General features: G+C 50.4%; 10 protein-coding genes across 10 annotated transcripts; 5 read left to right on the forward strand and 5 right to left on the reverse strand.

The window, feature by feature from the left end:
- Positions 1-924: 924 nt before the first annotated feature.
- On the reverse strand, positions 925-2536 carry MIND_00494100 (uncharacterized protein; the record flags this gene model as incomplete). Its single annotated transcript, XM_037361738.1, has 2 exons — positions 1819-2536; positions 925-1769 (listed from the first exon to the last, which is right to left on the reverse strand). The coding sequence occupies exons 1-2, from the start codon at positions 2528-2530 to the stop codon at positions 925-927; spliced, it is 1557 nt and encodes a 518-aa protein (XP_037222030.1). The 5' UTR covers positions 2531-2536.
- Positions 2537-2671: 135 nt separating this feature from the next.
- On the reverse strand, positions 2672-3117 carry MIND_00494200 (DUF423-domain-containing protein; the record flags this gene model as incomplete). Its single annotated transcript, XM_037361739.1, has 2 exons — positions 2672-2929; positions 2977-3117. The coding sequence occupies 2 exons, from the start codon at positions 3115-3117 to the stop codon at positions 2672-2674; spliced, it is 399 nt and encodes a 132-aa protein (XP_037222031.1).
- Positions 3118-3247: 130 nt separating this feature from the next.
- Positions 3248-6275, forward strand: MIND_00494300 (AdoMet-dependent rRNA methyltransferase SPB1; the record flags this gene model as incomplete). Its single annotated transcript, XM_037361740.1, has 10 exons — positions 3248-3309; positions 3361-3521; positions 3570-3909; positions 3958-4278; positions 4322-4439; positions 4488-4583; positions 4634-5428; positions 5476-5596; positions 5646-6166; positions 6222-6275. 10 exons carry the CDS (start codon positions 3248-3250, stop codon positions 6273-6275), a joined length of 2589 nt encoding a protein of 862 aa, XP_037222032.1.
- Positions 6276-6317: 42 nt separating this feature from the next.
- MIND_00494400 (uncharacterized protein) lies at positions 6318-8706 on the reverse strand (the record flags this gene model as incomplete). The annotated part of the gene is made up of 12 exons (XM_037361741.1): positions 6318-6437; positions 6486-6678; positions 6724-6822; positions 6870-7082; positions 7130-7264; positions 7307-7378; positions 7426-7691; positions 7741-7818; positions 7865-7978; positions 8022-8158; positions 8209-8253; positions 8307-8706. 12 exons carry the CDS (start codon positions 8704-8706, stop codon positions 6318-6320), a joined length of 1872 nt encoding a protein of 623 aa, XP_037222033.1.
- Positions 8707-8741: 35 nt separating this feature from the next.
- On the forward strand, positions 8742-11314 carry MIND_00494500 (Eukaryotic translation initiation factor 3 subunit B; the record flags this gene model as incomplete). Its single annotated transcript, XM_037361742.1, has 9 exons — positions 8742-8785; positions 8834-9019; positions 9070-9247; positions 9300-9437; positions 9469-10140; positions 10191-10335; positions 10384-10542; positions 10598-10866; positions 10919-11314. 9 exons carry the CDS (start codon positions 8742-8744, stop codon positions 11312-11314), a joined length of 2187 nt encoding a protein of 728 aa, XP_037222034.1.
- Positions 11315-11482: 168 nt separating this feature from the next.
- MIND_00494600 (BZIP domain-containing protein) lies at positions 11483-12894 on the forward strand (the record flags this gene model as incomplete). The annotated part of the gene is made up of 2 exons (XM_037361743.1): positions 11483-11599; positions 11650-12894. The coding sequence occupies 2 exons, from the start codon at positions 11483-11485 to the stop codon at positions 12892-12894; spliced, it is 1362 nt and encodes a 453-aa protein (XP_037222035.1).
- A 45-nt stretch (positions 12895-12939) lies between these two features.
- On the reverse strand, positions 12940-15243 carry MIND_00494700 (uncharacterized protein; the record flags this gene model as incomplete). Its single annotated transcript, XM_037361744.1, has 1 exon — positions 12940-15243. One exon carries the CDS (start codon positions 15241-15243, stop codon positions 12940-12942), a length of 2304 nt encoding a protein of 767 aa, XP_037222036.1.
- An 804-nt stretch (positions 15244-16047) lies between these two features.
- On the forward strand, positions 16048-18037 carry MIND_00494800 (Acetyl-CoA synthetase-like protein; the record flags this gene model as incomplete). Its single annotated transcript, XM_037361745.1, has 9 exons — positions 16048-16179; positions 16228-16319; positions 16372-16427; positions 16473-16735; positions 16783-16883; positions 16930-16974; positions 17025-17280; positions 17334-17665; positions 17719-18037. The coding sequence occupies 9 exons, from the start codon at positions 16048-16050 to the stop codon at positions 18035-18037; spliced, it is 1596 nt and encodes a 531-aa protein (XP_037222037.1).
- A 1118-nt stretch (positions 18038-19155) lies between these two features.
- On the forward strand, positions 19156-21617 carry MIND_00494900 (uncharacterized protein; the record flags this gene model as incomplete). Its single annotated transcript, XM_037361746.1, has 4 exons — positions 19156-19368; positions 19419-19448; positions 19496-19699; positions 19749-21617. 4 exons carry the CDS (start codon positions 19156-19158, stop codon positions 21615-21617), a joined length of 2316 nt encoding a protein of 771 aa, XP_037222038.1.
- Positions 21618-21710: 93 nt separating this feature from the next.
- On the reverse strand, positions 21711-22448 carry MIND_00495000 (uncharacterized protein; the record flags this gene model as incomplete). The annotated part of the gene is made up of 4 exons (XM_037361747.1): positions 22437-22448; positions 22285-22386; positions 21873-22231; positions 21711-21825 (listed from the first exon to the last, which is right to left on the reverse strand). Exons 1-4 carry the CDS (start codon positions 22437-22439, stop codon positions 21711-21713), a joined length of 579 nt encoding a protein of 192 aa, XP_037222039.1. The 5' UTR covers positions 22440-22448.
- Between the last annotated feature and the right edge of the window lie 5 nt (positions 22449-22453).

Genomic DNA, 22453 nt, shown 5'->3' on the forward strand with positions numbered 1-22453 from the left:
ATGGACAAGAAAGTTCCCATCCGGCTCATCCAAGACTGTTACCGTCACACGTCTGACAGCTTGGTCCATGCTTAGTCCAAGCAAAGGCTCAGGACTTATCAGCCGCCTCAGAGACTTTTGCTCTAGCACACATAATTTTAGGTTTCATGCAAAAATAAAAACATCACAAGTCTTAGATTTTCAAGGGCTATCGATAGGCATAGAAGAATTGAAAATCTGGGAGAAAAAGTACATATGTACTAGAAACTTAATGCCCAAAACGCCAATGTCACCAAGCTGCGGGGTTGGTTGAGTTGTCTATCCAAATTAGGATACTATTAGCTCTTCCTTTTTTGGTAATCACAACTCCTTGTATAGTAGATCACATCTATTCATTCATTTATTCTTAGCTCAGCACTACCATCTGGCCTAACATTCAAGACTATTCACATATTGCCCCACCTTATGTGCTCTAGGGGGGCTGGCTACTGTTGGTTCCCACCCAGTCATGTGTCATGCTGGTCCAGGCCACAGTTGTCTCCTGCCCAGAGCTGTCTTGTTATGCTCTTGTGGCTGGGAGTACATCAGGTGAGTGTTACACCATCACCTATTCCCTGGAGTTGCCTCAGTGGCTCAGGGCTGGGGATGTTTCATATGGCCTTGTGGACAAGCTAGGTAGATTTTTACCTATGTATAATGCACTTCTGCATTTATATATGAATTTTTGTCTCCCCCAGTTTCTTCAGAGATATTACTTATCATATTCCTCCTATTTACATCTCTATACTACCTACACAACAGCTTATTCCAAAGACCTGCCCTCTTATGACCATAGATCAATTCATTTGTCCTAGCAGGAAAGTAGCTATAGATACTTGTAGATGGTAGATGGATACATGTTAATTATACACACAGCAAAACAAAGCAAAGCAGCAGTAGATATACTCAAATCCCAATATCGCCAGTGCGCCGTCGCTTCGACGGTGGGTCTTCCCCATTGCTGGTCTGGCTACATGTCAGCGACACGAAGACTTCCTCTTCGTCGTCTACTTCGAGTTGCAATAGATCGTCAATCTCCAGCATGTTTCCTGGCGTGTCAGGAAGGGTAAATGGCGCCAAAAGGTTCACTCCAGCACCTTTGACGACAGGAGTTGGACTCTTCGGTGCGCGGGCAGGACTCGATGTCGGAGGACTCTTGTTGTCGTCATCATCCCAAGTAGTGATAAAGGGGTCTAAGCTAAGCGACCCTTCCGCATCCCAAGCTTCAGACACATCAGACGAGGCTCTTGTGTGGCGCGTTACCGAAGAAGGGGGCGTGCTCCCTAGTTTACTGCGAGCAAAGAGCGATCGTGGAAAAGGCAGTATCTTCAGTACACTTTCAGGCGTCCGAAAAGCAAGAGTGCTGCTGCCGCAGGGGCTCGATAATCCATCCATGCTTTTCTTGAGAAGAGGTGTTTGGATAATAGGACTGTCTCCGCGCAACATCGTCAAAGACACGTTTCGTGAGCGATGCAATGGATGGCTGGGACTGTTATATCGCCAAGGATGATCCGAAGGAAGACGGGGAGGTGAATGGCGGAATGATGGGGTAAGCAGGGGGTCGTAGGGTGATGCTGGAGGAATGACGCGCTCGGGAGCGGGACTAGCTGGGAAATCGACGTCAGGCGAAGCTGCTAGTGGATCAACCGGCGCATCGAGCGTTTCTACGTCGTCGTCGTCGAGGTTCACAATGGTTTCGTGGCTCTCCTCTTTCTTTAGAGCTTTAGTGATGTTGGCGCGTTTGTTTTCCTCTGCAGTGCGATTAGAATACGGCGCCCTGCAGACGCTCGATGCACGTACTGTTAGAGGAGCTTCGACCACGTGGTCGCTCAAGGTCATTGCGGCGATTAGACATTGCGATTTTATGCTTCTCGAAAACATGTCGGCGCCACATACTCTTCGCATTTACGCCCGCGTACGTCCGGCGACAGAAGGTGCAACGAAGACGAGGCTGTTCACCGTCCGGCCAAACTTCAGGTCCTTTTTCTTTGAGATCTTTCTTCTTGGCGGGACACCAGCCGCGAGGAGGTTCGAGATAGAGCGGGTAGGCGACCGCGTCAGGGTTCGTGCCCTTCTCTGAGATGTAGTCCTCTGCCACAAGAAACCAATTTGGCTTTTCGACGAGAGTTGTGTAGGTGATTCCATCTGGATATAATTCTTGGTCGGGGAACGAAGCGAATGGATAACGGAGAAATATGGCGTCAGGGTCTGCGGGTGATGGGTCCATGCTGACAGTCGACGCTGGATGCTGAGTGGCAGGCCGTACACGCTCAGCGAGAGAAGTGCGCGATGCACCAGCATTTGGCGCGTACGGAAGTGGCTTGAAGGTGTCGGCTGCGGGGACAAAAAAATTGAGAGCCGAGGTCGACGCGAGTCGTCGCTTTAGTGGGCGAGAGGGGGAGATTGAACTAGTCGTGGGGAGGACAGGAAAAGAGGCAGAAAGTGGAAGGGGAGGGCGAGTTTGGCTCGACGGCGCGTCTAGGATAGGCGGGGCATCGCTTGGAGTAGTCATCGTGGACGATGAGAAAGAATTGTTTACTGTTATGTCACGATGTGACCGACGCGCTCCATCATTACATGTGACCAAGTAGTATATTTCTTTATACCAAGTCTATAGAAGCTACACTCCTATGGGCCATGGCTTGTGTGTAACTCAGAAGATCATCGAAACGTAGCTGTGAAGAGTGAGGAAAGTAGGACGTTTCGCATCGTCAGCGACTGACCCTGAAATCATCAGCAACCCTCCGAGCGGCGTAACAGGACCAAGAAACTTCAGATCCCGATTCAAGACCAGCGCAAAAATGCTGCCAGAGAACGCGGTTGCCCCTGCAACAATTGCCGGCCCCGCAAAACGGTGAACAGAAAACCGTGGATGCGTTGATATAATAAGCAGCGCAAGCCCGTTGAATATCTATAATAATTTGTGTGGGGGACAGCGCGAATATTCCATGGACGAACTGAATAACTTGACGCCGTTCGAAAAGAATTCAAGCTCTCAGGTGAAAGCCGGGTGGAGAGAGCATGGGCCCCAAACGCGCCAGTGATCACGCCAGTAGCGACAAAGCCGCTGCCTATCTTCCAAAGGAGATTGGGATTCATGCAGGTAGAGATCGGAACGAAATAGGGTGTTGAGGCTCAGTTGAGCGCTGAAGCTGGAAGTTGAGTTAGGTTGAGTGGGAGGGAACCCAAAGCCGGTGTGACAGCTTCCCACACTTTTCTTCCGTTCTCGATGGGCAAAGCTCAGAAAAAGACTGGCAAGGGCCGTCTAGACAAATTCTACAAACTAGCCAAGTGCGTCAACTATGCTACCTGGTTGACCTTCGTTTACTCATTTTTTGACAGGGAGCAGGGTTATCGGGCTCGTTCTGCATTCAAACTTATTCAACTAAACAAAAAATACTCCTTCCTTGAATCTGCGAGATGTTGTATCGATCTCTGTGCTGCGCCAGGAGGTTGGCTCCAAGTTGCTAGCAAATATATGCCCCAAAACAGTGTCATTGTTGGTACGGCGCTGCAAATTTTTGCTGAACTATAATTCAACCTCGATGCAGGCGTTGATCTTGTGCCAATCAAACCCATTCCTCGCGTCGTTACATTTGCCTCTGACATTACTACTCCTCAATGTCGCCAGCTTATTCGTCAGGAACTCAAGGATTGGCGGGCGGACGTTGTTCTTCACGATGGTGCACCAAATGTTGGTACCGCTTGGATCCAGGATGCATACGCCCAATCCGAACTCGTGCTTATGAGCTTGAAACTGGCTGTCGAATTTCTCGTCAAAGGCGGAACTTTCATCACCAAGGTCTTCCGTAGCGCCGACTACAACAACCTCATGTGGGTCTTCAACCAACTTTTCTCCAAGGTGGAAGCTACCAAGCCTCCCTCTTCCAGGTACTATCCCTATGAATTAAAAGTTCTGCCCTTTCTGACACGGTTCAGGAATGTTTCTGCTGAAATTTTCGTCGTTTGTCGCGATTTTTTGGCGCCGAAGCACCTGGATCCAAAGTTCCTTGACCCGAAACACGTTTTCAAGGATCTTTCCGCCTCTATCTCTGGAACCGACAAGGGAGCTTCAGCCAACAATGCACAAGCCAATGTCTTCCAGCCAGAGAAAAAGCGACGCAAGCGTGATGGTTACGACGAAGGCGACTATACGCTATTCAAAAAGGTCCCTGTTGCCGATTTTGTGCGAAGTTCAGACCCAATCTCTGTGCTTGGTGGAGTCAACCAGATGACATTTTCCACGGAGGAGGAGAAAGAGTGCGTAATACAATCTTGTCCATTCATTTCTGACTGTCCTCAGGTGGTTGAAGCTTGACATCACGACTGGAGATGTTGTAGCGAATTTCCATGATTTGAAAGTCCTAGGAAAGGGTGATTTCAAGTTGCTAACAAGGTGGCGGCTAGCCCTTCGAGAAGAGGTGAGCCAATGCAATTCTAGTCTCAACATTCCATTCAAAATCATCTAGCTTGGAATCGACAACAAATCGAAACACGTTGAAGATGCAACCGAAACAGTCGAGGTTGTCGAAGAAGTCGACGAGGAACAGCAAATTGAAGAAGAGGTTTGTTGTTGAGCTCATATTCCAAGTCCCCTTCTCAATACAACGACCAGCTCGAACGTCTCAATACTGAAGCAGCTGCGCGAGCCAAGCGCGAACGACGTCGGGCAAACGAGATCAAGACACGTACAATTCAACGGATGCAGCTGCAAATGACAGCGCCATTGGATATCGGCCTCGAGCAACAAGACTTGTCTTTGGGAGGCCAAGGAGACTTCTTTGACCTGGGTGGCGCAGAGAAAGGCTTACGGAAACGAGGGGGAGTCTCTGCGCTCGGTGACCGCTCTGATGCTGAGAGCTCTGACGAAGAAAACTCCGACGACAATGACAATGATTCTGTTCTGGACTCGGACGAGGAGAGACAGCGTAAAGTGGACGGGTTGGAACAAGAGATGGATGGGTTGTACGAGGCATATCGCGACCGACTTCGTGAACGCGATGCCAAATTCAAAGTGAAGGAGTCCCGCGAAAAAAATGCTGAGCGTGAGGAATGGCGAGGCATCAATGGTCAAGAACCCATCGACGTGGACTCTGACAGTGAAGAGGAGGATGGTGGCTGGGATGAGATGGAGGCTGCAAAAGATGACGATCATGATGGCTCTTCCTCCGAGGACAGCGATGACGATGAACCCCGGCCAAATCTTAAGCGACAGCAGCCAGACACCGCCGTTCCCACAAAAGCAGCAAAGCGCCCCAAACTAGTAAACGATCTCCGTGAACCAAAAACTTCAAGTCAAGCTGCCAAGTTATGGTTCAGCCAAGACATTTTCAACGGTCTTGATGTCGATATCGAAGAAGACAATATTTCGGCGGAGGAAAGCGGCAATGAAAATGATTGGGCAGAGACGGTAAATTGTTTCTCTCACCTCTAGCACACGAGTTAACGGTGGCATAGGCCGAAGCTTCGGATGACCAGGACGATTTCGAAATTGTTAAAGCAACCGAGGAAGAGGACGTAGACATGTGGGATGTCGAAGACCAAGACCAAGATCAAATAAAGAAAGACAAGATTGACAGTGCGTTCATTATAGGTGTGCTCCAATAGTTGGTCTGAATAGGTCGCAGGGCATGGGCTTACCACAGCGGAGGCTGTAACTTTGGCCCAACAACTTGTCAACCGGCAGAAGACGAAAACCCAATTGATCAATGACGGCTTCAATCGCTATTCGCTCAACTCGAAGGAAGGATTGCCACAGTGGTTCCTCGATGAAGAAGCCAAACACTATAAACCTAACATTCCGATAACGAAAGAAGCTGTTGCCGCGCTTCGTGCCAAACAGCGTGCGCTGGACGCTCGCCCGATCAAGAAGGTCGCCGAGGCAAAGGCTCGGAAAAAGTTCAAGGCGGCCCAAAAACTCGAGAAGGCAATGAAGAAAGCCGAGGGTGTGAATGCAACCACTGACATGTCGGAGAGAGAGAAGGCGCAGCAAATAGAGAAAGTGATGCGCAAAGGGTTGTCGTCAGGAAAGAAGGCCAAGAAGGACATCAAGGTGGTGGTGGCTAAGGGGGCTCACAAGGGCATCCAGGGTCGTCCCAAGGGAGTCAAAGGAAGGTACACCATGGTGGATGCACGAATGAGAAAAGAGGTAAATACCTATGGATCGGGTTGCGTTTTTGACTCGATACTGATGGTTTTTTCAGGTCCGCGCGAAGAAGAGAGTCGAGAAAGCCAACAAAAAGCGTCGACGGTCATGAGCATGAGATGGATTAGCTTGATTTAGAGTGCTACAGTGAATATTATAGTAAAGGAGTTCTCGAGGGAATGCTAGTTGTTGTCGTTGGGGACGTCATGGCATCGCATAAGGCCAAGAAGGCTTTCCAGACGGTTTCGTCGCCCAAATCACCATTGCAAACAACCTGAGGCCCGTGGTCAACAGTAACATTATATTATGGAAACAGTCCTACCTGATGCGCGGTTGACTTTTGTTCCCCTTCTAAGTCGACAGCGCTCTCTAAGATGACACTGAGAGAAGGGGTGTTCGTCGGCTCGACCTTTTGTCGAACGTTGGTACAAGCTTGAAGTAGATAAGAAGTTCCTTCAAAGCTGAAAGTGACTGGGGGTTCAGGTTGGAGGGCATCTGGATCTTTGAAGTCAATGCTACAAAATTTGTTAGCGTCGGTCAAAGAAGAGATCGTCACCAACAATGAACCAAGTTCTGTGAGGTAGCTGCCAACCGTCGACGGCAGGTCTCCTGGAGGCAACTCGATCGAATCGAGTGTTGAAAGCCGGACGTCAGCGGATCTGTAGGATTCTGAATATATAGAAAGTAGCACAACTTTCATCCTCACCGGTCAGGCATCAGGATATCGAAGTCGACCAGCTGGCTCATTGTGCACTGACATTCCAGGTCCTCTCCTTTGGTGTCTGCTTGAGAAGTAGGAAGTGTGACTTCGACTTTGATGACATGGCAAGTCTCATCATCTGGGGTATTGACTGAACGATATACCAGGCGGTGCAATGCTTTATGAGATGCCACTTCTCCAGGAGAGGGAGCAGGCAGCCTCAACTGCCAATGAGGACCAACACTTCGATCAAGGAAGAAGCTCACGTTGGCGCAAACAATATGGGCTCCGTAGAAGTTTTGATCCAATTCAACATACCAGGTATCTTCAGATGACCTTGAAGCGGAGGTGTAATTTGGAACTGTTTACCCGGTGGGGATGTTAGAAGAACATGGCCCATGCTGTCTTGGGTCAGCACAGTCATTGCTGCCAAGTGTGCTCACGTGGCTATAACACTCCTCGAGTGCGTAGTCGGTACATTGCTTGAAAGAAGACTTTGAAGCTCAACATCCTGCCTAAGTGAGATAAGTCGGTGAGACTGTTAAGGGCGCAAGAAACTCACTGGTGAATATTTAACAGCCGCCCTCGGCCCATCACCAATCCTCCAGTTTTTTTGAGGTCTTCAATAACAGAAGGGCCTTGCCAATCTTCAACGCGTCGCACTCTAAAAACGCCACGAGTGCTTGTGCTCCAGGATAGAAAACGCGGCGATAAAAAGGGGAACAGCGCATAATAGTGAGCAAAAGCAGAAGATGTTGGCAGCGAGGAGGAGCTGGGAACAGTCGGTGGGAGATGGCAGAATAATCGTGACTGTTGTGGACGAGTGTCCTAAGCACAACATCAGATACGCACGTTTCTTCTTATGGTTGACGCTTACTTCACACAAACACTGAGCAAGGAGTCGTCGAACAAGATGTCCGGTCCTGGAATGATGTTCAAGGAACGAAATGCGGACCTGTAGATACTGAGAATCGTTCAAGTCAGAAAGTCTTGCAGCTAACTTTCGATTCCCCAAATTCTTCCACTAGAGCCCCAGAAAGACGCGATATGCGAGTGAAGATATTGGCGCTGATCGTTGCTCCTGGTGGTAGTTGAAAGAACTCTTCGACTATGGACTTTTTGACTTTGAGAGAATGCATAGGATGTGTTTTAACGTACAGTCTTGAGATGGTTTATGTGCTTGATGACTTCCTTCAATGCACCATTCGTTCCTTCAATTCGCAAAGCAAGAGGATGGGATTGGAACTTCAACCGAACGTTATGTTGGTGGGATAGGGCACGCGATTCCGCTCCGTCTGATAAGACGTTCTTTAGTTCGTTTAGGTATATACCGACTCTCCAGTACCTTTTCCGAGAATCAATACGGCGTCTCTTGGAGTTAAAGGAAGTGCTATATTGAACCAGGTTGGAATTCATACGAACGCAATATAGGCGGTAGCGTACTCTCTACTCCCATTTCGGCAGCGCGCTTTTCTTTCTCTATGGCTGCAAGAGAAGGCCATTTCCACTGTTGCTCCATAATTGCGATGGCCATAGGGTCCTTTTTGCGGTCTGTTGGCAGCGGAAGGTTGTAGAGTTGCATGAATTGGCGGAGTTGCTTCGCATTGAACGCATGAGTCAGCTTTTTGAGTAGATTAGTGTATTCCGTTGCATATAGAGGCGAGTGTGGGGAAGCATGAGAATTAGGGCGAAGGCGTTCAATGTCTGGAATGACAACCTCAGACCCAGTTTGAGCAATTCGATCTAGATGCTCTTGTATCGCGGATCCAGCGCGTTTCTTTTCTACCGGGGAGGCATAGCGGCGGACGAAAGGTGTACCAAGAATTGGTCGGCGACAAAACATCTGTCGGCACGTGATCGATCATTTTTTTCTCCCAAATGGACTCCGACGAAGGCATCGACTACTCTGACATTGAAGCAAAGTGCGCCGCTACAGGCCTTTGGAGTTATCGCTAACTGCATCCTACCAGGTACCAAGTCCATCTTGATGACAGTCTCGAGAACGTTGTCGTCGTAGATGGTATCCCAATCATCGACAAGAAAAAACTCGACAAACTACTCAGTCGTATCTGCAAGGAGTTCACCCGCAAGGGTATTCCTGTCAAACCCGAGGAAATATATATGCCATGGGACGATGCTACGGGCAACAACCAAGGGTTCGCGTTCCAATATTCTTGCCTCGACTCAGAGTTGATTTTACTCACAGCTTCCTGTTCATCGAATTCAAGAATGCGGATGAAGCCAGCTTGGCCATCGCCGCTATGCACAACTATCAATTTGACTCTAAACACACATTCAAAATCAACCGGTTCACCGACATCGAGCGTTACAGCGAGATGGACGAAACCTACGTTGAGCCTGAAGTGGAAGAATATGTTCCCAGGGTCAGTCAATAGGTCCACAGGCTTTTATCTGTAAACTGAATAAAACTTGCAGGAGCATCTCAAAGCTTGGCTTGCGGACCCGCAAGGACGCGACCAATATGTGACGTATCGTGGGGAAGAGGTCGAAATTCACTGGCACGGAAAGCCTTCCCAATCAGAATCGGCAATGAAACCTGCAAGTATAGAATCGGTTCCGATGAATCGTGGCTGAGGTTACACAGGATTGGAAAGACTTTCTTTATGTCGCATGGTCGCCCCTGGGTACCTATATCGCAACACTACACCGACAAGGAGTACGTCTATGGGGTGGGACATCTTGGAAGCCTCAACAACGCTTTGCCCATCCATTGGTGAAGCTTATTGACTTTTCGCCTGGCGAGCAATACCTTGTTACTTGGTCGAATGAGCCAATTGTGGTACCCGACGGGGCACCTCAGGGACCGCAATATCTTTCACCAGACGACGAAGGGAACAATCTTGCTGTGTGGGATATCAAGTCCGGCCACCTTCTCCGTACTTTCTCAACTGCCAACGAAAATGACCCCCAAAGCCGGAAACAGATTCAATGGCCTGCCCTTAAATGGAGTCCAGACGATAAATTTGTGGCACGGGTGACTCCGGGCCAGATGATTAGCGTTCACGAGCTGCCTTCCATGTATCTTCATGGGAAGAAGAGTCTCAAAATCGAAGGCGTCGTCGACTTCGAGTGGTGTCCGTTGGGCGACAAAGACCGAGAGGAAGCAGACCAAGCCAGCAAGACACCCAAGAAGCCAAGAGAAAACATGCTTGCATATTGGACTCCCGAAGTTGCGAATCAACCAGCCCGTGTCACTCTGCTAGGTTTCCCAAGCCGGGCTATCCTGCGTCAAAAGAATCTCTTCAATGTCACGGAGGTACGACCGCCGGGGCCTTCTCACGAGCAAATGTCCTGAAACGATTCCAGTGTAGATTGTTCTGGCAAAACCAGGGCGACTTTTTGTGTGTCAAAGTAGACCGCCATACCAAGACCAAGAAGTCGATCTTTTGTAACTTGGAGATATTCCGGGTCCGAGAAAAAGATTACCCAGTTGAGGTAGTCGAACTGAAAGGTAAGTGGCTCCCGGTCATTGTCTACGACTGGTTCTGACAGTTTTCAGACACCGTAACCGATTTTTCTTGGGAGCCCAAAGGCGAACGTTTCGCAATTGTGGCCAGCAGCGACCCCAATCTCGGTAATGGTGGACCTGGCATCACAATCAAGACGGACGTCAGCTTCTATCAGCTCGACCATGGCAAAAACGACTTTAAGCTGCTCCGTAAGTCATAAATAGACCACCGGTTCCGAAGGTAACCCGAGTCTTATTTTCTCAGGCACGCTTTCAAACCGGACCAGCAATGCGATTCGCTGGTCTCCCCGTGGGCGACACGTGGTTTTAGCAACCGTCGGGTCATCTAGCAAATCTGAGCTCGAGTTTTGGGACCTTGATTTCACAACTGATGAGAGTCAACAAAAGGCGAACCAGGATTGGGGCAGCGGGATACAATTACTTGGTACTGCCGACCACTACGCCCTTACGGATGTGGAGTGGGATCCTTCAGGTCGCTACTTGGCCACGAGTGCCAGTTCGTGGACGCACACAGTAAGGTTCCTTGTCATATCGTAAAATCGAGAACACTGACACTCGGCACAAGCTCGAAAATGGCTATGCGATTTGGGACTTCCGTGGTCAAGAGATAACAAAGCTCATCCAAGATCGCTTCAAACAATTCATTTGGCGACCCAGACCGAGGACATTGCTGTCAAAAGAGCAACAACGGCACATCCGCAAAAACTTGAAAGAGTACAGTCGACAATTTGAGGAGGACGATGCTGCAGAAGAAAGCAATGTGAGCGCCGAGCTTATTGCTCTGAGAAAGCGGCTTGTGGACGAGTGGAATGCATGGCGACAACGCACAAAGAACGAATTCCTGGGAGACGGAAAAGGCCGGGGCAAACACGGAGCTGATTCAGATGCACCAGAGAAGGAAGTGGTTGAGGTTTGGGTTGAAGAGCTCATTGATCAAGTGGAAGAAGAAGAAGTCGTGTAGTATAGCTTAATCGTATTAGGAAACGATCCATGCGTGCGACTTTGACTGGTAAACACCTTGGGAAACAGAGTGAGCAGGCCAAGACTTGGCCGAAATCGGCCGACCCATCACTTGCGCAATCTCTTTTTAATCTCTTCATCTCTCACTGAGTGCCAGTCTTTTCCCCCAATGTCTGCCACACCCACGCTTTGGGCAACCGCATCCAAGGAATGGGTTATTCAACCAAAGCCGAAACCTGGCCGCAAGCCCAAGAAAGAGGCTACACCGACTCAGAGCGACGAGCAGGTGAGATGACTATTAGCCAACGTGAATCGTCCTGACGAAAACTTATGAAGGGGAGGCGAGTCCAGAACCGGGCGGCTCAAAGGGCTTTTCGAGAACGGAAACAATCCCAACTCGCCGATTTACAAGCACGCGTTCAGTCATACGAGCAAGGCGAAATTGAACGGAATGTTGCCTTGCAAGGTGTCGCGAAACGGCTCAAGGAGGAGAACGAGTCTCTTCGACAAGAAAATGCCGTCTTAAAGGAAAGAATTGCCAAGCTTGAGCAGGAGCACGATGCGACACTCAATGACAAGAAACGATGGCGTGACATCTCCCCAGCATCCAGCATCGCGTCCAGCTCTCGCAAAAAATTCAAGCTAGACCATGATACAACGGAGAGTCGCTTTGGCGCTCCATATCTCGCCTCGCCACAATCCATGGTTTCTTCTCCGGACTCATCTACCGATTCACGTTACCCTTCCACTCCGTTTGACACCCAGCCCGACACATTCGTGACATTCTCCCAACTCAAGTCTGAGCCTGGAGGGTTCCCTACCTTCGACTGTGGCTATTGCACGCCAGACACCCCGTGCGTGTGTCGTGATGTTTTTCAGCAAACCCAGGACCCCAAAATGACTGTCATTCCTCCAACTATTCGTTCAATTGTGCTTGGGGCCTCATCGCCTACAGACGAACCCTCTATTTTAGACAATCTACCTCCGTTCCAGCCGGCAGTCCCTCTCCGACTCCGACCTCGCGGGCCTACTACCCAGATCAATACCATATTTGAGGTATCTCCACCACAACCAACTTGCTCCGGCGACCCATCCAATTGCTCAGCCTGTGCTGACGATTCCTTTGGAAAAGCCTTCTGCGAAAAGCTGTCTGCCCTGCCTTCTAGTGAAACGGATGGTGTTTCAGGAAATCCCCATTCTGTCCTGGCCGTACCAGTTCCATCGCTACCAGGACTGGCTTCGCCTCCGTTTCCAGAGTCGAACGAGACGATACCTACCAGCGATGCTTGGCGTCGTTTCAAAGCCCATCCAAATGTTGACTTTTCTGATCTGGATATGCTTGCCGACGTTGTCGCTCGTCGCTCAAAGTGTTCAGGCTCGACGGTATCGCTATCTCCGCCTCCGCCCGACCATGTTGATCCGTCTTCTGAGTCATCAGTGCTCCTCACCGATCCTCATGCTCACTTCCGCGAGCAAGAGCTTGCTCGCTCGACTCCCCATGCCCACAATGTTCGTGAGGTCCGGGCCGATGCGGTCCGCGAAGCACTGCGCCTTTTGGATAGCAAGTTTCTGTCCCAGTAACGAATTATTCTGTATTTTTATATAGTTATAACACCGAATCTACATTCAACTCTTCTTCTGCTTCCTCCGTCTATGGCGAGGATGCTCGAGTAACCACTGTCGCCATTCTTTAGTCAAACGCCTCAAGTCTTCAGAAAGCTGTCGTCGACTTTCTAGCGACATCTTGGGCATGTGGCCTCTATTGTGTAGCGAGCGAAAGTAGACCACCGCTGACTTGAGTGAGGCCTGGTTGATATCTGCCGGGAGTGGGCCTATGTGGGGCCACAGAGTAGTGAGGACGCGAAAACACATCTCGTATGCTCCCACAAAGAAAAAAGCGCTGGCCACGGCGTCGATAACGGGTACATCCGGCTTTATCCCTTCACCGACCATGCGACGAAAAGTGTCAAGCGCCATTTGTGGCTCGCCCTGTCTTGCGTAGCCGACGATGAGAATAGTGAACATGACCACATCTGGCTGGAACGTCGTCGACTCCATTATCTGAATGGCAGCATCCAAGTCTCCGGATTTCGCATATCCTTCCATCAGGGCGCTGAAGTGGTGCCGTGTCGGGTACAGACCGCGGGCAAGCATTTGGTCGAAAACTGCCGCCGCTGAAGGCATGTCTCCCTTGATGACAGCGTCATGTCTGATTCGCAGAGCCATTGCGGCCCGGTCACTCTTGATTCCACGCCCACGTAACGATTGTTCGATTGGCTTGAAAGTCCCACGCTGGCGGGCGCGAGAGGGAACCTGAAGACCGGCAAGCGGGTCGAAGCTCATCCCAACACCGGTCATTGCCCTTTCTGGGATATGACGTTCTGCCTCCATACGAGTCTCAGAAAACTTGGCAGCAGTGACATCCCAGCCAACGCCGTCGACGAGGTATTTTTGAAAGCGGAGAGTGGAGCTCAGAATAACATGGGCTTCTTTGAGGGTAAATCGCGGGGAAAATCTGCGAACCATCCGCATCAATACTCGCGGTTGAGCGCGTTGGACTCTGTGCATATGGGAGGCAATGATTTGTCCAGTCTGCGAGTTTGGCTTGATGTGATTTGCACGCATCAGGCGAATAACCGTGCGAGCCCCAGGTAAGCCATTTGAGCCCAATACTCCTCGTAAAAGGTAGTTGAAGACTTGTCGAGTAGGAGGAGCTAGTGCTGCCGTTTCGAATGGGACGACATAGTCATCAGGCGATGGCAAATTTTCCGTCGAAAATGTCCCAGGATCGCACAAACCAGAGACCAATCGAACGGCCGCCCCGCCTTGACCCGAGAGGAAATACGCGCGCATGAGCGAGGTGACCACCCTCAGGGTTGGATCAACGCCAGACACTCGCATATGCTGGACAACAGCTAGACAGCGAGAAAGGTCGTGGACATGGGCGAAGAAATCGATGAACATTGCGAACGTGATCGCGTCAGGCTCAACAATCACGGGAAACGCGGGTCGAATTCTGTCTGTGTCTCTACTGCCTTGGATGGTTGTAGCAGACAACAATGAGACCAAGGGGCCGACTTTGGTTTGGTCGTAAGCGGAAAGAAGGTAAAAAACTTCGTCCAAGTCGTATATCTTGAGTCGCAGATTCATCAGACTGTTCATCATATGTGTCGCAGTTCGCGGGGGGATATGAGCGAGCGCTTCTAGGCCGCGCTCTTTCACTTGCTCGTCGGGGCCAATGTTCTGATAGAGGGTTGAAATAAGAGCATCGGTAGAATAATTGGGAGGGTGGCCAGCGGCGGTCATCTTGGTCAAGCACTCTCTTGCACCAGCAAGATCGTGGTTGCGAACATAGCCAGAGAGGATGAGATGCCATGTTCGACGCGAGGGGACCAAACCGTTGGCAATGTATAGGTCGGGAATAGCAAACAGTTGGGTGTAGTTTTCGGTTTCGAGAAGACCTCGAGCACGCCAGTCGAGAAGGTCGGCCGTTGTCTGGTGCGTATTGTGCTTTCCAGAGCGGATAACGTACAGCAACAATTCCCATTCCTTCAGAGTACCCAGTCGGTAAGCGATAACTTCGTATGCGCTCATTCCGAGCGTGTGGCCAAGCTGACGCGATAAATTTACGGCCAAAAGCGCGGTTCTCGGTGTTTTGGACGACGCCAAATCGTATAGAAGTTGAAGAATTTTTTCCGGGTCGCAAAAGTACTCGCGGAGCGCAGGGCTGTTTTGGATAACGCTCAGCCGTTTGTGGTTTTGCGGAACGGTGAGAAAAAGTGTGAGGAGCGTCTGGTGATAGTTTTGCGCGTCTTCGGCGCCGGGGCCAAGGGTAGGGCGAGGTATAGAGGTCGAAAAGGGCTGCAAATGTATGTTGCGACATGACGAAAAGAAGTTTTTGCAGGCCTGATTGGCAACCCTCCTCAGCATTCGTCAGCTCCGCCTCCTGTTTACTATTCATGAGCTTGTCTTGTCAAGAGTGAAGACGACGCACCTCTATGCATCGACACAACTCGGAATGAGCGGTATACGCGTGACAATTGAGTGACACTGTTGACCAGACTGTTCTCGACCGTGCATTAAACTCTGCAAAAATTTCTTTGATACCTCCTCTCTTTCAACGACGACTTTGCTTGCCCGAAACCATCGTCCTACACGTGCTCTAGATGTCCCTGAGACGATGCGTGGTCCGAGGCCCAACTAAACGATACTTTTGCTGATCAAAAACGCCACTCATATCTGCGAGTTCCAAGGATTCGACTATTAACACTCTTGACGGCACTCTCGTAGTTTCTCGTGTGGCCGGTGAACGAACTGCTGACCGCCCAGATCATCCACCAAACCAGATCTCCGCCCGTCTAAACACTGCATTCGATAGCGGAAAGCGGACGGGGCCGCCAACGCAGTGCTATCAATACTCCTTCAGACCCGGTTTTGGCAATCTGATTCCGATTTTCTTGTTTTCTTTACTCTGTCAACTTCCGCGTTCACCGCAATATGGCCTCGTGCGCAGAGATATAATTGGTCGGCATTTTCTTTCTTTGACATTTTGTCAGCTCTCCGCCCAACGGTCGGTTTTTAAATTTGTCAGAGCGCGCCTCCACGTATGTACCTGGCGTTTCATCATCTCGGTTTGGCAGCGAGGCTATTCCGTAGATGGAGCAGCAACCACTTGAATCTACGTATAAAAGCACTAACTAATGACTCCGTTCTCTCGAACAACCACTCCCTTCTATGGCACTCAAAACGCACCTTACTGTCCTTCAAGAGACAGCTCGTCGCGCCCCATCCTCCGTCGCGTTCAAGCTTCCCCGAGCCGATTCTCAGAGCACCTACGCTCATGACTGGTACTCAGTTACCTATCAGGTACTTTGCCTAAACTCTTCCCAATACGTTGATGTTAAATCATCTTAGCAATTCCTTCACGATGTTGAACTCTTCGCTCGACACTGGTTGTCGGTCCTCAGCAGCAATGGTGTTGCACCTGGCTCTGTCGTGAGCTTGTGGTATGTCTATTCTATGCGTTGAGATGCCGGCCCCTGTCCTCATCATTATCAGGCTAGGTGGTTACGGCTATGCCGATGTACTTAATATCTATGCTATATCGCGGGCTGGTAAGTTGGTGTTCTATCTCCGTCTTTGCCTCCAACTCTGCCCAGGTTTCATTCCTCAACTCTTTTCTCTTCGATTACCTTCCCCGGAAGTCGTCTTCGAGCTTATTCTTTCCTCGGGGTCCAAGTCAATCATCTATGAACCAGCGTTTTCAGATGTCCTGAAAGCCTGTCCCGTACCAACCTATCTAGCATTGGTCCCAGAAACTGTCTCAGTAGTGGATTGCACACTCCCGCCTCTCCCGAACCCTACCGCTGATGGCATCGCATTCTTTTTCCATACGAGTGGTTCTACTGGGGGTAGTCCAAAGGTTCGTCAAACGACTATTCTCGATTCGAATTCTGATCTAAACGGCAGCTTGTCCCTTGTACTTATCGTTGGTTGGACTCCATGGTTTCCAAATCCTATCAAGTTTCTCAGCCACTCCATTCCAGCCGTCAGGATGTCACTGTTTGGATGTAGGTTATGTTCCAATAGCACGAGTTCTGGTCTCATCGTACCAAGGGGATCTATGTGTCATATTGGCCAGTCCTTCATGTTAATCGGCAGGTGTGTACAACTTTCACCATGGTCCCATGTCGTTATTAATCGTCTACCAGTCTGCAACATGGTTCCTGCGTCATTCAACCTTCCACGATTTCTTTTTCGGCGCAAGAACTTGCTGCCATGATCCAACGTTGCGGTCTTAATCGCCTGAACCAATTCGCCGCTTTCTTGGCTAATCATCTTCGTGCTGCGCGTCAAGACGCAAAGCTTCTGTCTCTTCTATGCAGTCTCGACCAAGTATTGACAAGTGGTATGCCTCTTGCGCGTGAAGAAGAAGACTGGGCATACGCAAACGGCATCAAACTCAAGGTGAACGATCTCCCCGGCTTTGGCTGGACGATATATTCTAAACCAATTCGTAGAACCTCTTCGGGAGTACTGAAGCTGGTGGAATGCTCACTTCAATCGGCGGTAGTGGAGGTGACGCACGGCTGCTTGTACCCCTTGAGGGTACGGCTTACGCTTTTATTCCTATCGAGGGCGATTCTACGGCGATCCACCAATCAACCGGTCGGATGCTTGAGTTCGTTATCCTCGCTGAGTCGCGGGACTGTCCCCACAGCTCTCTTCGTCATGGCGATGGAAACTTTCATACTGGCGACTTATTCCAAGAGGTCGCTCCTGGTCGTTATCTTTCATGTGGCCGCAACGATGACTGGATCAAGTCAGAAAATTCATTGAGATGCGATACCAAGTCAGTCCAATCTTGTTTTCATCCCAATAAATATTGACCCCTCCCTCCCATAGATCAATAGAAGACAATGCACGAATGATGTGCGGTGAACTGATTGCTGAGTGCATCGTGGTTGGAAGCGGCCGGCCGTCTCCTGTGTTGTTCGTCGAGCCAGGCACGGACATGGACCACGAAAAGCTTAAAAAGGAGATTATTCGTCAAACACGACTATTCCACTCGCGACGGTATCTCCACGAACGCATCACATCTTCGAAGCACATTGTGGTCGTTCCCCCCAAAACCCTTCCACGGACGCTCACCAAGGGCAACATCAGACGGGGAGCCGTCGAAACCCAGTACAAAACTCTACTCGATGGAATCTTTGCCTGCTAGGCTGGAGTATATCTTGTATCCTTACGACCTTATTAAATTGTAACGTTAGCCACTAGTCTGTCTACAAGTAACATAACACATACCTACCGTAGCAGTTAATATTAATACGCGTCCCCCGAGGACATGCTTGTCGAGTTGGTGAATAGCAAGTCAAACTGACGTGGGGCAACATACCATCGCGGGGGAATTTAAACTTCTGCTCGAAAGGTCACAACTTCAGAGTTGCCAGACGTTCGAATATAGCCAGTGACCTCACTGTCGACTAGGGAGTTCCCGTCCAGACCAACCACAGGCTGTAAGCTGAGGACAATGTCATGTGTGAGCGTCATGAGCTCTGATGGCGGAAAGGTTGGATAGACTGGTAAATGTTGTTTATAGCTCGGCGGCGCAGCCTTCGAAGCATCCAACACAAGACCCCAGTTTGTGAGGACGGTGATTGGGCGATGCGATTCACGGAATGCCTGCAAAGCAAGAAGGACATGATTCAGGGCCGCTGTGTTGCCAGAGTAGCGGTCAGGCCAGTGAAATGCGCTCATTGAATCCACGACCACCAGGGCGATTGTGCTGCCGACTTTTTCCCTATGGTATCGGGGAAGACCTGCGATGGAGACAGCGAGTTGGGCAGTCGATTTAGGTCTAAATAGTTGACTGAGTGCCTAGCTCTCAAGAATTGCGCTGAAGATCCCACTTGAATATATGAAGTCTACTTAGCGCCTCGCGATGTTCAGCAACGTCTGGAACTTGGGTGGCAAGCATTTCGGAGAACATAGTGACATCAAAGGTTAAATCCATGTTGAAAACGACTGCCGATTTTCCCCAGCCACCCAGAGCAGTTGGCATTACACAAGACACGAGTATGTCTTGCACCAGTCGCGTCTTGAATGATCCTGAAGGGCCGGTGATGGAAAGCACACTGCCCGCTGGAATGAGTCCAAGCTTGGACGTTGGAAACGGCGTAGATTCGGAGGAGGCGCGGATGCTAGCGAGGAGCTGATGGGTTTATTTAATATTATTTGAAGAGAACGGATAAAAACGCGTGTTTGCCTGCGAGAGTGGCTCACTAGGTACATCATCAAGTCGCATTTTTGATGTGATCAGCAACTCAAAAAGACTTTCTAATGGCGACCACGGCAAGAGCTACCCCGCCGGCTCGAAGGGCGACAGCCACCTCACCTACTCCTGCGATTAATCGAGGAGCCACTGCCCGGTCAGCGGCAACTTCACCAAGAGTGTCATCGTCGTTGGCACCCACTCGACGAGCATCACTCAAATCGACCACGTCCGACCCAGTTTCTGCCTCTCTCAAACAGGAAACAGAGCAAAAGGAGCAGGTCCGCACTTTGTTGTTCTCCATTGGAAACCCTCACGAACTGTTTCGCAGCTTCTTGTGCAGGTTCAGGACAAGGAACAGGTAATTAGACTTGCTTCGCTAGCAGTGATGTTAGCTCACATTTCTAGACCATTGCCACCCTCTCAACAGAGAATGCCAATCTCACGTCAGCACTACAAGCGGCAGAAAGCAGGCTCAATGAACTATACGCCGACCAGTCGCGTGCAGAAGTGGATCTTGCCCAACGCATAGAGATTTCTGAGAACCTTAGAGCTCAAGTCCGCGAGTTAGAAAAAGAGAAAAGAGAGGTCCAACGAAGATATAATGAACAGGTCAGCATTCTTGCAGGCCTTCTACTCCCGCTAAACCTTGTTCTATTAGACAAGTACTTTCGAAGCAGAGCGTCAGGCCTTCTACGATAATGAACAACATCTCAAATCACGCATCTCTAGTCTCTCGCAAGCTCGCAAGCAAGTAGAGAGACCGCCCCAACCAGAAACCATTGACACCGAATCTATTATTGAGGTGGAGGAAGAAGAAGTACCTCAGGAGCCAGAACCTCCCCAGCAGGCTATGGATGATCCAGAGTCTGAGCCTGCTGAAATGACTGCACTTCGTTTGGAGCTTTCTACGCTCTCCACGTCCTACACTTCACTCCAGAACACGCTTGTGCTTCTCCAAACTCAGCTAGTCGACCTCAAACGCGTCAACCACGAACTTCAGGAAGAGAACGAGAGCTATATGATTCTCCTTCGCGAAAAGACATTAAGCGGCCAGTTCGATGTTATGAAACAAATGGGTGGTTCGGTTTCGGAGGAGGAGACTGATGATGATGAGAATGATGATGATGAAGGGGCAAGTGTCGAGCGTGGCAGCCTTAGAAGTGCGCCTCGTAGCGTTCTCGACAAGGTGGAAGAAGAAGAGGACGGCGCTGAAGAGACTCTGGAACAGCAACTCGAGCGCAGCTTGGCCCGACCACGTGACACTGATTCACCGTCTTCGTCGCGTGGATTCGGCCGCCCAACACGTAAGCGGACAGGCTCTCAGTCGCATTCACCCCAGATTCGCGGAGAAACTCTGGCTGATCTACCAATTACTGGACCTGGCCTGGATCTTGCTGCAGAACTCGGTCGAGCCGAAAACAAGGACATTCTTGACGGTAACATTGTGGAAGACCAAGATCGCTCTGTTCTGAACGGCAAGAAACGCTCAAAGAAGAGCTCTTCTGGTCGCAAAGAAATGGGTTTGCCTGGTATCGAGCCGAGTGGATCCATGTCAGACATCGACGTTCTCAAGAACGAAGTCAAGTCACTCAAAGACGCCAACAAGGCTTTGTCGTTGTATGCATCCAAAATCATCGACCGTATCATTTCTCAGGAAGGCTTCGAGCACGTACTGGCGGTGGACTATGAGAAGGAGCCTCCTAAGTCACCACTCACTGCTGGGCCTGCTTTGACGACATTCCCCGCTTCCCTGCCTCCTAAACCCCGTCCCCAGTCCGTCATTGTTGCGCGTTCCACTTCCACACCTGGCACGCCAGCATTCACGGGTTTATCTCCGTCAATGCCTCCTCCGAAACTTGGTACTCCACCTCCAGCAACAGCGAAAGCCCAACGCAGGTCTTTGTCTTTCGACTGGAAGTCATTCTCTCTATTCAGTGGTGAAAAGAAGCCGGAGAACCCAAGTTTGCGTCCATTGACACTCAAACCCGGGGCCAGTCCGGTTACTGGAGCCCGCAAGCTCGAAACTCACGAAGACGATAATGATCGTCGCGAACGAGAACGACTGAACGCTACGATGAAACTTATGGGCATACAACCACAACCGTCTCCGGTCATTCCACCTTCGGTAACCCCGCCTGTTGTCGCCAGTGTGCCCTCTACGCCTTCTCGTCGCTTTTCGTTCTTTGGCCGCGCACCGGCTGCCCTCCCTGCTCCCCCTCCCGAGTCGTCTGACTCAGCTTCTATGCATTCAAATGGCACTGGCAGTAGTGGTTTCGTTGGTCTGGGCATAGGCCCACCGAGTCTGACCCAGGACGTGTTAGAGCACGCTGAGGCTGAAAATTCGCTTGCTGCGTTGGATGCCCATGAACGGACCCTCAGTGCAGAGATTGCCAAGGGCTCGAGTGGTGGATTCACGGAAATTGCGCGAAGACAGCCAGGAAGTCGACGAGCTCGACGGAGTGCTGCGGGAAGCGACAACAAGAGCAATGGGAGCACAGTTTGGAGTGCTGGAGAAGACGATGACTAATAACGAAGCGAGACGAAAATATTACGATTGCATTTCTTCACGACTTTTGGAGGTACCATAATAATTTATGACCGGATAATGTCTATACCCTATTCACGCTTCGTGTCTCAACAGCGTATTTTGTGCGTGGGTTCGGATCGTTTGGAAAGGATTTGACGCGAACTCGCTGTTCTTCAAGATTTGTGGGTGCCTCAAGCGCTCTGCTTGTCTGATCAAGAGTAAGGTCAGGTTTGAGCAGCACAAAGTCTAACTCACAGCACTTTCTGGCGTTGACTCTTGGAGAGCGTAGCACCCTTGCCTTCCCCAATTTGTCCTGGCTTGAGTTTACGCTTCACCTTTGGGGTTGCATTGTCAGTGACCCCGACCGGGACTGGCTCGACATCGCTGTCCTGATCTACTGCCACTAGCGCAGCCTGGATGTCGCCCATGGTGGCCCCCGCCAGCTGCTCACGTGCCTTGCGCTTCATCCGTCGCTCGTGGGACTTGGAATACGGCGAAGCAGCGGTGGTCTCCAGTCTGCGGCGGAGGGAATCGCGCTTCATCTGTTGCTTTTCCTTCTTCTTCAACACAGGCTGGCTCGAGTCTTCGTCCATCGCTTGCAGAACGTCGTCTGCCTTTCAGATTGCGGCGTAAGTCCTACCAGAAGCGCTGATCTGCTGGAACACACCGACTCTTGGACAGCACTGCCGACATCGACGTGCTCTACCGCATTATCCTGGACGGCAAAGCCTCGTTTCGACAGCCTGACGGGGTTCTTGGGCGCTTTGGGCTGTCCATAGTCGGTAAAGAGAAGATTTTCACGTATCGCTGAGAGCTGACCATGGTGGTTTGCGATC

This window comes from Mycena indigotica (genome assembly GCF_014461135.1).
Source record: "Mycena indigotica strain 171206Taipei chromosome Unknown Mind.scaff0004, whole genome shotgun sequence".
In the NCBI taxonomy this organism is placed as follows: domain Eukaryota; kingdom Fungi; phylum Basidiomycota; class Agaricomycetes; order Agaricales; family Mycenaceae; genus Mycena; species Mycena indigotica.